The sequence below is a fragment of the Zosterops lateralis genome (assembly GCF_965231275.1).
Source record: "Zosterops lateralis genome assembly, chromosome: 23".
In the NCBI taxonomy this organism is placed as follows: domain Eukaryota; kingdom Metazoa; phylum Chordata; class Aves; order Passeriformes; family Zosteropidae; genus Zosterops; species Zosterops lateralis.
In genome coordinates, this window is record NC_139783.1 from 1518780 (window position 1) to 1531278 (window position 12499).

General features: G+C 48.8%; 1 protein-coding gene across 1 annotated transcript; it reads left to right on the forward strand.

The window, feature by feature from the left end:
* Positions 1-243: 243 nt before the first annotated feature.
* Positions 244-1176, forward strand: LOC310918439 (olfactory receptor 14J1-like; the record flags this gene model as incomplete). Its single annotated transcript, XM_083877303.1, has 1 exon — positions 244-1176. The coding sequence occupies one exon, from the start codon at positions 244-246 to the stop codon at positions 1174-1176; it is 933 nt and encodes a 310-aa protein (XP_083733429.1).
* Between the last annotated feature and the right edge of the window lie 11323 nt (positions 1177-12499).

Genomic DNA, 12499 nt, shown 5'->3' on the forward strand with positions numbered 1-12499 from the left:
AGTGCCTGAGCTGGGAGGGCTCTGCAGGGCAGAGCTGAGCCCCCAGGGCTGGGCTGGGCTCTGGCAGCACTGGCAGGGCCCAGCCCTGGGCACAGGGAAGCAGCTGCAGGCTGGGACAGCTCCAGGCAGCAGAGCCCTGGGCAGGCAGTGGGGGGAAATTGTGCTGGGATATTGAAAGTCTTGTCTTAACTGAACTATTCCATGATTACTCTTTTTACAGATCCCCATGCCAAGACACCGTAAATGTCCAACAGCAGCTCCATCAGCCACTTCCTCCTGCTGGCATTGGCAGACACGAGGCAGCTGCAGCTCCTGCACTTCTGCCTCTTCCTGGGCATCTCCCTGGCTGCCCTCCTGGCCAACGGCCTCGTCATCAGCGCCGCAGCCTGCGGCCACCACCTGCACAGCCCCATGTTCTTCTTCCTGCTCCACCTGGCCCTCAGTGACCTGGGCTCCATCTGCACCACTGTCCCCAAAGCCATGCACAATTCCCTCTGGGACACCAGGGACATCTCCTACACAGGATGTGCTGCTCAGCTCTTTTTCTTTCTGTTCTTCATGTCAGCAGAGTTTTCCCTCCTGACCATCATGTGCTACGACCGCTACGTGTCCATCTGCAAACCCCTGCACTACGGGACCCTCCTGGGCAGCAGAGCTTGTGCCCACATGGCAGCAGCTGCCTGGGCCAGTGCCTTTCTCTATTCACTGCTGCACACAGCCAATACATTTTCCCTGCCCCTGTGCCATGGCAATGCCCTGGGCCAGTTCTTCTGTGAAATCCCCCAGATCCTCAAGCTCTCCTGCTCCAAATCTTATCTCAGGGAACTTGCGCTCATTGCTGTTAGTGCCTGTTTATTATTTGGTTGTTTTGTGTTCATTGTTTACTCCTATGTGCAAATCTTCAGGGCTGTGCTGAGGATCTCCTCTGAGCAGGGACGGCACAAAGCCTTTTCCACCTGCCTCCCTCACCTGGCCGTGGTCTCCCTGTTCCTCAGCACTATCGTGTTTGCTCACCTGAAGCCCCCCTCCATCTCCTCCCCAGCCCTGGATCTGGCCCTGTCAGTTCTGTACTCGGTGGTGCCTCCAGCCCTGAACCCCCTCATCTACAGCCTGAGGAACCAGGAGCTCAAGGCTGCAGTGTGGACACTGATGACTGGATGTTTTCAGAAACATTAAACTGCTGGCCAATTTCTGAAAATCACTTGTAATAAAATTAATCTTTGATATTTCTTGTTTGTTTGGTTGTGGGTTTTCTTCCAGCATTTGGTATTTTTAATCTTATCAACAAAGAAATGTCGTTGTTTGTATCTGTTCTAATTTTGATTCTCTCCATCTTCCTTGCAGCCACAGACTGTGTCAATGAGGGACTGCTCTCTTGGTGTCTTTAAAAGAACTCAAGGATATCCCAGCCAAGTTTTCTGCAGAGATCCCCTTTTGTTGCCTTCTCTGCAGCTGCAGCAGCAATGTCTGTGTGCAGAGCTGGGGGCAGATCAGGGCTGGCACAGCAGCTGTGCCCAGGAGCAGCAGCCCTTGGTGCTGCCAGTGCTGCTGCCGTGGCCCTGCCCCGCTGCCCTCCTGGCCCTGGTGTTGCTGTAGGGCCTGAGGGCTCTCGGGGCCGGGCACAGGGCTGGGGGTGGCAGTGCCGGGGCTGCAGCAGGGACAGGCCATGGGCACTGCTGGGGCAGCGCTGACGCCTCAGGGCAGGGCCTGGGGGCTCCAGGCTCCTTGCCCAGGCTCTCTCCAGAAGACGCCCAGGCCAATGCTCAGCACAGAAAAGCCCTGGGAGCAGCCCCAGGCTGGCCCTGGGCAGGCTGGGGGCAAACAGCAGGGCTGGGGCTCTGCAAGGGCCCTGGGGGAGACGGGAAGGAGCAGCAGAGCAGGGGCTGATCCATCCCCACTGCGCTGGACACCCCAGGGCAGCGTCCCAGAGCGTCCTCATGCCCCTGCCAACAACATCCCCCCTGGGCAGCCCTGGCCTCTCCCCCAGCTCACACAGGGGCCGCATCCTTGCAGGCACAGACACGGCAGCACTGCCTCAGGAGCCCCTGTTTGCACTGCCCAGAGCAGGCCTCAGCACCCCCATGCTGTTGGTGTGGGGAGATGAACCTGAGGGAGCACAAATGCCATCAGCCCCTGGGGCCAGGAAGGGCTGGGCCACAGCAGGGAAACCACTCAGCTTTGGCGTGGCCTCTCAAGTCACACAGAGAGTTTGTTCCCATCAGCTCTGAGTTTCCTGTGCCACTGCAGACGTTGTTGCTCAGAGCCAGGGCTGCCTGGCAGCCACCCCCAAACTGCTCTGAGTATTTCCTTTGCTTCACCTTGGCTTTCTTTCCTCTTCCTGCTACAAATTTCTTCCTCTTGCCCACCCCTGTTCCCTCCCCTGCAAACAGCCCATCCCTGGTTGCCCTTTCCTCTCTGGCCCCACTCCCCATTGCAGTTCCTGAGTTGGCACCATGGGAACGTCCCTTGGGGAGCAGGATCATCCTCCAAGGGCTTCAGGAATTGTCTGCAGGCTCCTGCAGTGCCTGGGGCTGCTCCCTTGCCAGAGGCACCCCAGGCCAGGGGGGCACATCTGGGCTGCTGTGTCTGGCTGTGGGGCTCCTGTTGTGGGCCATGAGGAGGAGCTGCAGAGGCTCTGCAGGACTGACAGGATGGGCTTTGGGGCTCTCAGGAGAAGCTGAGGGACCTGGGCTGCTGCACCTTCTGAAGAGGAGGCCCAGGCCTCATCCTGACACTGCTGCAAGGCTGCTTTCAGAGAATCACACAATCAGCAAGGCTGCAAATGACCTTGGACATCATCAAGTGCAACCTGTGCCCTGACACTGCCTTGTCTCCCCTGAGCCTCCTCTTGTCCAGGAGAAAGAAGCCCAGCTCCCTCAGCTGCTCCTCACAGGACTTGTGTTCCAGAGCCCTCCCCAGCCTTGTTCCCTTCTCTGGACACGCTCCAGCCCCTCCCTGTTGTTCCTAAATTGGGGGGCCCAGAACTGGACACAGCACTCGAGGTGCTGCCTCAAGCAGTGCCCAGCACAGGGGAAGAATCTCTGCCCTGCTCCTGCTGGCCACACTGTTCCTGATCCATAGGAATGCCAGGGCTTGGATGAGGGACATGGTGGGCAGGGCCTGGGGACAAAGTCGAATTTCTGTCAGCCATGAAGGGTGTCTTGGGTTTTCTAACAAAACAAACAAACAAACAAACAAACAAAAAACAAACATGAAAGAAAAAAAGTTTATTCTATTCCATCTTTTGAAACCTTGTTTGTTGAGGTGTTTTTCTTTATCTGTTGTATCTCCAGGAGGGAGGGTGCAAGTGCCTTTCTGATAACAAGGCAGCTGTTAAAACCGGGTGGGGCATTGATTCTTATCTCTGTTCACCCTCCCATTACCTCCATGGGGATCTCTTCTGTTAATGGGCCATTACAGCTCAGCAATGACAGTTAAAAAATATTTGTGGGATATTTTTCAGATATTTTGGTACCAGTGTAGGGATATTTAGGAATAGTTTGGGAATGTTTGTTCTTGGAGTATTTTGGGGACATTTTGAGAAGATTCCTTAATTATTTTAGGAACATTTCACAGACATTTTAGAAATGTTCTGTGATTTTTTTGGGGGGAATTAGGAATGTTTGGGGGATATTTTGATGAAGTTGTGGGCATATTTCAGGGACATTTCAGGAATGTTTTGGGAATATCCCAGAAATATTTTGGGAACATTTTTGGGATATTTCAGGGATATTTTGAGGATATTTTGGAGATGATTTGAGAAGATTCTGGGAATATTTCAGGAATATTTCAGAGACATTTCAGAAGCAGTCCACTCACATTATTGGGAATTTTTGGGGAACATTTTGAGGATATTTTAGATACACTCCATGAACACTTCTGGGAATTTTTTTGGGAATATTTCAAGGGATTTTAGAAAGACTCCATGCACATATTTGGGAATATTTTTTGAGAGTGTTTCAGGGGATTTTAGAAACATGCTTGCACATTTTTTGCAATATTCTGGGAACATGTTAGGGGATTATAGAAACATTCCCCAAACATTTTTTGGATTTTTTTCTGGAATATTTCAGGGACATTTTAGGCACCAACCCCGCACATTTTTGGAAAAGTTTTGGGAACCTTCTCGGGGAATTTTCTCTCACCTGTCTCCAAATTACCCCAAAATATCCACAAAATTACCCCAAATTATCCCCAAATCTCAGCAAATATACCTCAGAATTAGACCAAATTAGCTCAAATTTGACCCAAAATATTGCCAAAATTACTCCAAAATATGCCTCAAATTTACTATAAAATATCTCCAAAATAACCTCAAAATACCCCCTAAGTTACCCAGGGGGTTCTGGGAAGACGGGGAAAGGAAGGGGGAGGGGTAAAAATGGGACTAGGGGTGGCGCAAGGGGATATGGGGGGATCTCAAGGTTTCCAAATATGTCTGGGGGTGTCCCAGGAGGGTCCTGGAGCATCCCCAAATGGGTCTGGGGTCTCTGGGGGCCCCCAAATGGGTCTGGGGGTGTCCCAAGGGGGTCCCAGAGGAGTTGTGGGGGGTCAAAAAGGGCTCCCCAAATGGGTCTGGGGGAGTCCCAGGTGCCCCCAATGGGTCTGGGGTCTCAGGGGTGTCCCAAATGGATCTGGGGGGATCCCAGGAGTAACCAGGGGGTCCCCATGTGTCCCCATAAAGGTCTGGAGCCTCCTTAAAGAATCTGGGGTCTCTCAAAGGGATTCCAGGGGGCCCCAGGTGTGTCCCAGGTGTCCCCAAAAGGCTCTGGGGTCTCCCCCCCCTTCACCTTGGGTCACCTGGGCAGGGCTTGGGCAGGATCTTTCAATCACTTGCTACACTTGGGACTTGGCCCCTGCTTGACAAAAAGGCTGATGGAGCTCACAGGCTCCTTCCGGAGAGCAGCTGGCCCTGCAGGATTCCTCTGTGCAGGAGAGTTCCTGCAGTCACAGACTTGCTTTTGATAAATATCATGGCCTGAGCATGGAGTTGGCTTTTCCCCTGCAGTGAATTTAATATTCTGTGTTCGTTTTCCAAAACTCTCTGTCAGAGACGGCTCACTGAAATGATTTCTCTGCTCCCAAGACATCCAAATTACTTTCTGTTGACTTTTTTTTCCCCTTTTCCCTCTTTGCTCTGTATTCAAGACTTTGGTTTTCATTGTTGAGCTGCAGGCTATCCCAAAATATGCCAGGACTTTGGAGGAGTGGTTTTATGGAGATGATGGCTCTGGGCTGGGAGCCACACTTCCCAGCTCTGGCCCCAACTTTAGTACCTGCTCTACAGAAATCAACGTTTCCCAAACAGACACCTTGGGTTTGAAGTTCCCCAACTGGAGGCCATCAAATGCTGCTCTTCAGAGCCTGCACATCTTCCCCCTAAAACCAGATGGAGATAAATGGGTCAAATCTTTCCATCAATCTCTTTCAACACATCACCACCTCAAAATAGAAAATCTTACTGCTCCTAAGAGAATCTATTTCCAGCTAATACCTCTTTCCCACAATGAAAATAATCTGATGATGTATTAAAAAGGTTTTTTTCCCAAAGCATCGGCCTTCAAATTTCGTAAGCACTACCACTGATAAGAAAAAGATAAGAGAAGCAATAGGAAAAAGTTCAAGAGGAATGACTGTAAATTTTCTGAGTCATTATGGAGTCAAAAGGACAGGTACCAGATTTGGGGTGAATGAATGGCCCACTAAACTTCCAAAAATTTTTTTGCTGAAAAACAGATTTTCACTTTAAAATAAAATTATTTTTAAAAAAATAAAAGGAAGGTAAAACTGACAAAATTAAGATCTGTAAAACTATCAATGATTCTGTTGTCCCAGCTTTCCATTTGATTTATTCTTCAATATTTTTTTCAAAAAAATCAACACAGAGCCTCCCAGCAGCAGTAACCTCCTGTGACACAGAAAATTATGTTGCAATCAGGAATTCTTTCAAGGGCTGCAGCCCAAACACATACCTGGTTTCAAAGGAAACAGTGCAATTCAACTACCTACAGGTACTAAACAGAGCTGTGGGGTTTTAATTGTGGGACACCGTGATGGCAGGAATAAGACCTTTCTTACATGAAAGGAGATGGAAAAGAATACTGTTGAAAAAATGCTGATGAGTACTTTGAGAGATCAAGTGCTAAGTGACTGTGGTATTTGACACCTTTAAATTACCTATACCCCCTTTCAGATAATCTGGAAAATCTTTGAGGCTGATTATGGGCTGTGATAAATTTATCTGAATTACACTTTTCAGACATTAAGCATTTATAACATACTGATAAAAGTCATGTAATGAAAAGAGTACTGAGGAAGAAAACTGCAAAATCATCAGAGACAAGCATATGCCTCAGCAGAAAACTAAAAAAAGTTCTCAAAGTTAAAAAACCTTTACTGACATGGGAAGAAATAAAAACCAACTTCATTCAATTTTACACTCTTGAATGGTTCAAATTCAAAATTCAGAGTATAGGTTGGAAAATCAACCAAGAAAGTCTGCTCTGGTAAAATTCCTGGAGTTCAACAAGCACCTAGAGACTTTCAGCAATCCATCCACAGGTTTTGAAAACCAATCCACAGGGACTGAGAAATCCAGAGACAAGTCTGTTCCAGTGTCTTTGCAGCCTTTGCTGGAAAATCCATGGCCAGCCCCAAGACCCTGCAAGACCCAGTTATCAACCATCTAAAATTCACACCCTCAACTTGCAGCTGCTCATTTCCCCAGAAAGTGAGTTCATTTCTCTTCAGTGCATGCACAGATAGTCATGGCAATGAAGCATTAAAGAGAAGAATATCTCCCAAGGACAATCAGGCAAGTCAAAGCCACTGCAGAACTCCAAAGTGAAGAAGTGCAGGCTGGTGCCCTGAGCCAGGCTGGCTGCTTGTTGGGGGTGAGGTTTGCTCCTTTTTTACATTAAAGATTTTTTCCCCATAAGTTACCAAGGAGATGAAGTGTTGGATACCTAAAAAGTACTTGACCAAAAACAAAGAGATGGCGCAAAGCTCGGTTGGGGAGGTTTTATCTTATCTGTTGTAACTCCAGAAGGGGGTGGGGGGGAGGGGGGGGGGGGTAACTCCCTTCTCTGATAACAAGCCAGCTGTTAAAAACCGGGTGGGGTATTATCTCTAATCTCTGCTCAGTCTTTCACTACCCCCATGGGAATATCTTCTGTTAACGCACCATTAAAGCTCAGCAATGGCATGACACATTTCATCACCCTATTGTGAGATGCTCTACCACAGAGCAGAAGGCAAACCATTTCTGCCGAGATAAAAAAGAGCCGCAGGTGTCATCAGGCACTCTGGTGTTCCCATGAGACTCCCAAAGGAAGTCTGGACCCACTTCAGGACCCCTGGCTCCACAGGACCATCTCTGCTTCCAACAGGACACCTCTGCCACTCCAGGAGGGCTGACTTTGGACTGTTTCCAACGCCTTGACTAACAGGGTGTCAGGTTGTATTTCTGACTCTGTCAAGTTTTAAGTTGTTTTGTTTTGGTTTTGTTTGTTTGTTTTCTGAGATTCCTTGTTTGTTTGTTTGTTTGCTTATTCTTTTCTACTAAAAGATTTGTATTTTTAATATCCCTAGTAAAGAACTGCTATACCTATCCCCAAAATCTTTGCCTAGAGCCTTTTAATTGCAAATTTACAATAATTTGAAACGGAGGAGAGGGGGCTTACATTCCAAGGGAGACTCCAGTCTTCCTTGGCAGATCCCTGTCTATTCAAACCAAAACAGAGCCCAAGTTCCCTGAAGTAGGAGTTGGAGCAGGAGAGTGTTGGAAGTTCGGTTTGATCCTTTTTTATTTACTGATTTTTTTTTCTCCATAAGTTGCTAGGAGACTAAGTACTGAGTGATTATGGGTGCTTGACCAAAATACAGAGGTGGCCAAGAGTCAGGAGGGGGAGATAACGTGAGTTTTGGGGCAGGAAAAAGGACAGGGCTGGGGGCAGCTTCTCTCTCTTGCTCTCGGTGTCGGGGAGAGGACAGCCAGGCTGCTGCTTGCTGTGGGAGGAGTTTGCTGCCACCACCAAAGTGCAGTCCTGTGAAATCTGCCAACCCCTGCTCATGTGCCCAGGAATTCTGAGCTCGTCTCCCCCTGCCCTGCTGGCCCAGCCCCATCCCGCTGCCGCCGTTTCTTCGGCGCTGCCTTGAGGCTTTTTGCTGCTCTGTGACCCCACACTGCCCTGCCCTGCTGGGACATCCCTGCCATTCCAGCTGCCACTGCACAGCTTCTGGTCCCATCCACCAGCCCGGGATTTTTTCCACTGTTCCAGCTTGGTGCTCTCAGGGTCCCAAGAGATTGGACTGCCCCGGGCTTTGTGAAACAACGCCTCCCAAGGTTCCTGGTTGTGTTTGCTATTAATGTTGTAGTTGTTGTTGTTTGTTTGCCTTGTTATATATACTAGTAAAGAACTGTTCTTCTTAACCTCATCCCTCTGCCTGAAAGCCCCTTTCCTTTTCTAAGTTATAATCATTTGGAGGGAGGGGGTTTGAATCCTCCATTTCTAGGGAGGCCCTGCCCCTCCCCAGCAGATCCCTGTCTTTCAAACAAAGACAGCCTTTCATGTGTCCTCAGTACTCCTAGCATGCATCCTTGTAATTCCTTCAATCTGCTCATTTAGCACAGTCCTGGTGTTCTGTTAGGCCAGGAGACCTGTTAGAAATATCTGTGTAGTTCTTGGCTTTCACACTTATACCCTGGCTTTTGCAAATTATTTTGTCACATTGCAGTTTGTAATCTCTTTTAAACTGCTTTTGATATAGTCTAATTTGTCACCCTTTAGCAGTTAATACCCTAATCCCTGTGGAGATTGCATATTTCAGTGTGATAAATGTATTACAGTTTATGGTAGTGCAAAATATTGAAATAGAGTATATTACAAAACTATAAATATATAATATAAACGCAATAATCATAAATATAAATATAAATATAAATATAAATATAAATATAAATACAAATACAAATACAAATACAAATACAAATACAAATACAAATACAAATACAAATATAAACAACAACATAGATATACTATTTAATAGACTATATTATTATTAAAAAATCAAAATGTGCTAATTATCTTTGCAGAAGTGACTATGGTTGGGAAATAATGACTGATGCCTGTATTTCTGTAACTGACTGACAATAGTGAAATGGCTAATGTTGATTCAAAGAAAAACGTCGACTAAAGTGTCTGGATGATAAGATAACATGGAAAAAAAACCCAGGCAAGTAACACAGAAAGAGCCAGGAGGAATCCACAACCAACCCTTTGGCCATCAATAACTGCCAAACCACAGACCAGGTGGCCTTGAGAGGAAATAAAACACAAAAGTCTCAAAATCACATCTGAATTATGGCACATATTTTAGGAAGATGAGGTCAGGGGCCGAACTAAGCTAAAGAATTGCCAGAAAATGTGCACACAAAGGAATATTTAAAAGTGTATAGTCTTCATGAATATGCATTTGACCAATAGTCTTGGGTTGCAATGCAAGATGGAACCAAAATTTTGTATTCCATTCCCATCTGTTAAAACCAGGTGGGGCAGTGTTCTTTATCTCTTCCACAACCCATCCTCCCTCCAGGGCCTTATCTTCTGCTAATGGGCCATTGATGCTGACTGCATGACTGATAAAAGTAAATCATCCCATTGGGAGATGCTCCTCCCACAGGGAGGAGCCAAGCATTCCTACCTGGATATAATCTGACATTCACCACAGAAGAAGCAGCCTGTTTCACTGGATTCCCAGTGGAGGACCAGACCCATCTGCACCACCACTGGACTTTCCGAGGAAAACTATACCCTTTTACAAGATCACTGCTTCAAGAAAAGCACATCTGTCACTCCAGGACGACTGCAGCCACCAACACCCTGACTAACTGAGTGTCAGGTTGTATTCTGACTCTGTCAGTGTTTTTTTCTTTTTGTTTTCGACTGCATTTTTAGTTTAACATTTTACTTTAGGCTGCGATGAAGAGGAAGATGGCCCAGGATATCCAGGCAGGTGAGGAGGAAGTCAGTGCCCCTTTCCCCCTCTCTCCTGCTCCATCTCCCAGCCCAGCACGGCCCCCTGCTTCAGGACAGCCCTGCTGCCAACACTGTCCTGCTGTGGATGGACTGAGGGGATCTCCTTCCCCTTCCCTCTGGCACAGAGGCAAATCCCATCCTCTCCTTGTCCTTTCTCCCCCAGACAAGAAGCTGAGGATGGAGACCAGGGAGGACAAATCCCTGTGGGAGAACTTCGTGGAAGAGGCCGTTTTGAGTGGCTCCACAGTGCAGGAATCCAACAGGGAGGAAAAGCCCCAGAGATCCCAAAGGGGGAGGGTCTGCAGACCCCTCTCAGGATGCTCTGAGGAGGAAAGATCTACCCTGTGCCAGGAAGGTGGTCAGAGCTTCAGCCGGGGCTCTGAGCTGGTCCATGAGCAGCTTCATGATGGGGAGAAGCCCCACAAGTGCTTGGAGTGTAGGAAGAGCTTCAGCCGGAGAGACGACCTGATCAGACACCAGAACATCCACACTGGGGAGAGGCCCTATGAGTGTCCTGAGTGTGGAAAGAGGTTTCACACCAGCTCAGATCTCATCAAGCATCAGCGGATTCACAGAGAGGAGAGGCCCTTCCACTGCCCCAACTGCAGGAAGGGCTTCAAGCACAACTCCAACCTCATCAGGCACCGGCGCATCCACATTGGGGAGAGGCCCCACGAGTGTGGGGAATGTGGGATGAGCTTCATCCAGAGCTCCCACCTGATCCGCCACCAGAGGATCCACACCAGGGAACGGCCCTACAAGTGTGAGCAGTGTGGGAAGAGCTTCAGCCGCAGATCCCACTTGATCCGCCATCAGAACACCCACGCTGAGGAAAGGCCATACAAGTGTGGGGAATGTGGGAAGGGCTTCAACCAGAGGGGCCACCTGATCATCCACCAAATGAGCCACACTGGGGAGAGGCCCTATGAGTGTTCTGAGTGTGGGAAGAGGTTTCAGACCAGCTCCCTTCTCCTCCGGCACCAGCAGATTCACAGGGAGGAGAGGCCCTTCTGCTGCCCCGACTGCAGGAAGGGCTTCAAGCGCAACTCCCACCTTATCAGGCACTGGCGCATCCACACTGGGGAGAGGCTCCATGAGTGTCCCCAGTGTGGGAAGAGCTTCACCAGGAGCTCTATCTTGACCCAACACCAACAGAGTCACCAGTAAGGAAATGGCTTTGAGAGTGCCCCAGCTGTGGGAAGATGTTCATGTCAGTCTCCAACTCCATCTTATATCAGACGATCCTCATTTGGCATAGCCCTGGTGACCCACATTCCCTATGATCTGCAGTGGGATGACATTAGTCTGTTTTTTTTCTTTGGTGGTCTCAAATATTCTTTGATTCATCTTTATTCATTTAAACCAGAGAAAATTTGGTAAAACTCAATAAATTCCTAAAGGTATCTAAAGCCTTATTTTTTACTAGAGAATTTGAGATTCTGGAGGGTATGTTGGAGGACTTGGGGGTTGTGGTGGTATTTCGTGTGATTGTCTCCATTTCTTCGCACTCAAAGAGACAAGAGAATTTGATCTGTTACCTCAAAACCACTCAATAGCACTGAATACTACTCAATCCCACCCCAAAATTACTTGATTCCACAGCCCCTCAGAGTGGGATGGACTTGGAAGGGGATTGGGCAAAGTGTGCTGCAAATCAGGAGGGGTGAGATGGGCATTGGGTGGGGCAGGATTGGTGGGAGGGGGTTTTGGAGGTGTGAAATGGGGGAAATAGGGCTTGGGAAGGGGGTCTTGATGTGCGGCGGGGGCGGGATGAGTTGGTGTTGAGACTGGGGAGGTGGGGTGGGGTCTGGATTGAGATAGGCCAAGTTTGGGACTGATGAAAGGAAGGGGAGCCAATTACTGAGTGAGTTTTTGGATATTTCACGTTCCTGAAGAAATTTTGGGATATCCCACGTTTCTGAGGCACTTGTGGGGCACTCCTCAACTCTTTTGGGGGTTTCCTGAGAGCAGCTCCCTGCAGCCCCATTGCCAGGGGTGGTTGCCTTGGGCACCAGCTCAGAGCTGCAGCCACAGTCCCTTGCCTCGGTGCTGGAGAGCAGAGAAATGATGAATGGCCCCAGACATCTCCAGGGTGTGTTTGGGGGCCAGGGCAAGATCTGTGTAGGTGGGGCCATCACTGCCCCAGCCCCAGCCACTGCAGCCTCTGCTCCAGCCCCAAAGTGGCTGCCAAGCCCCTGGCACCCCAAAAACCCCACCTGTGAGAGGGGCCAGAGCAGGTGAGACTGCGACACAGGTGTGACACTGACACGTCCCATGTCCCCAGAGCTCCCAGCAGCTGAGATGGTGCTGGATCCAAGGGTGACTGTGGATCTCCTCTCTTGCTCTCTCTCTTTCTTCTCCTGACTAACCTCTTCTAAAAATCTGGAGAACTGTTAAGTTGGACAGGTCAGAGTTTGCTCACTCAATGCTTTGTGAAGTGATTTACTGGAATTCCATGGTGC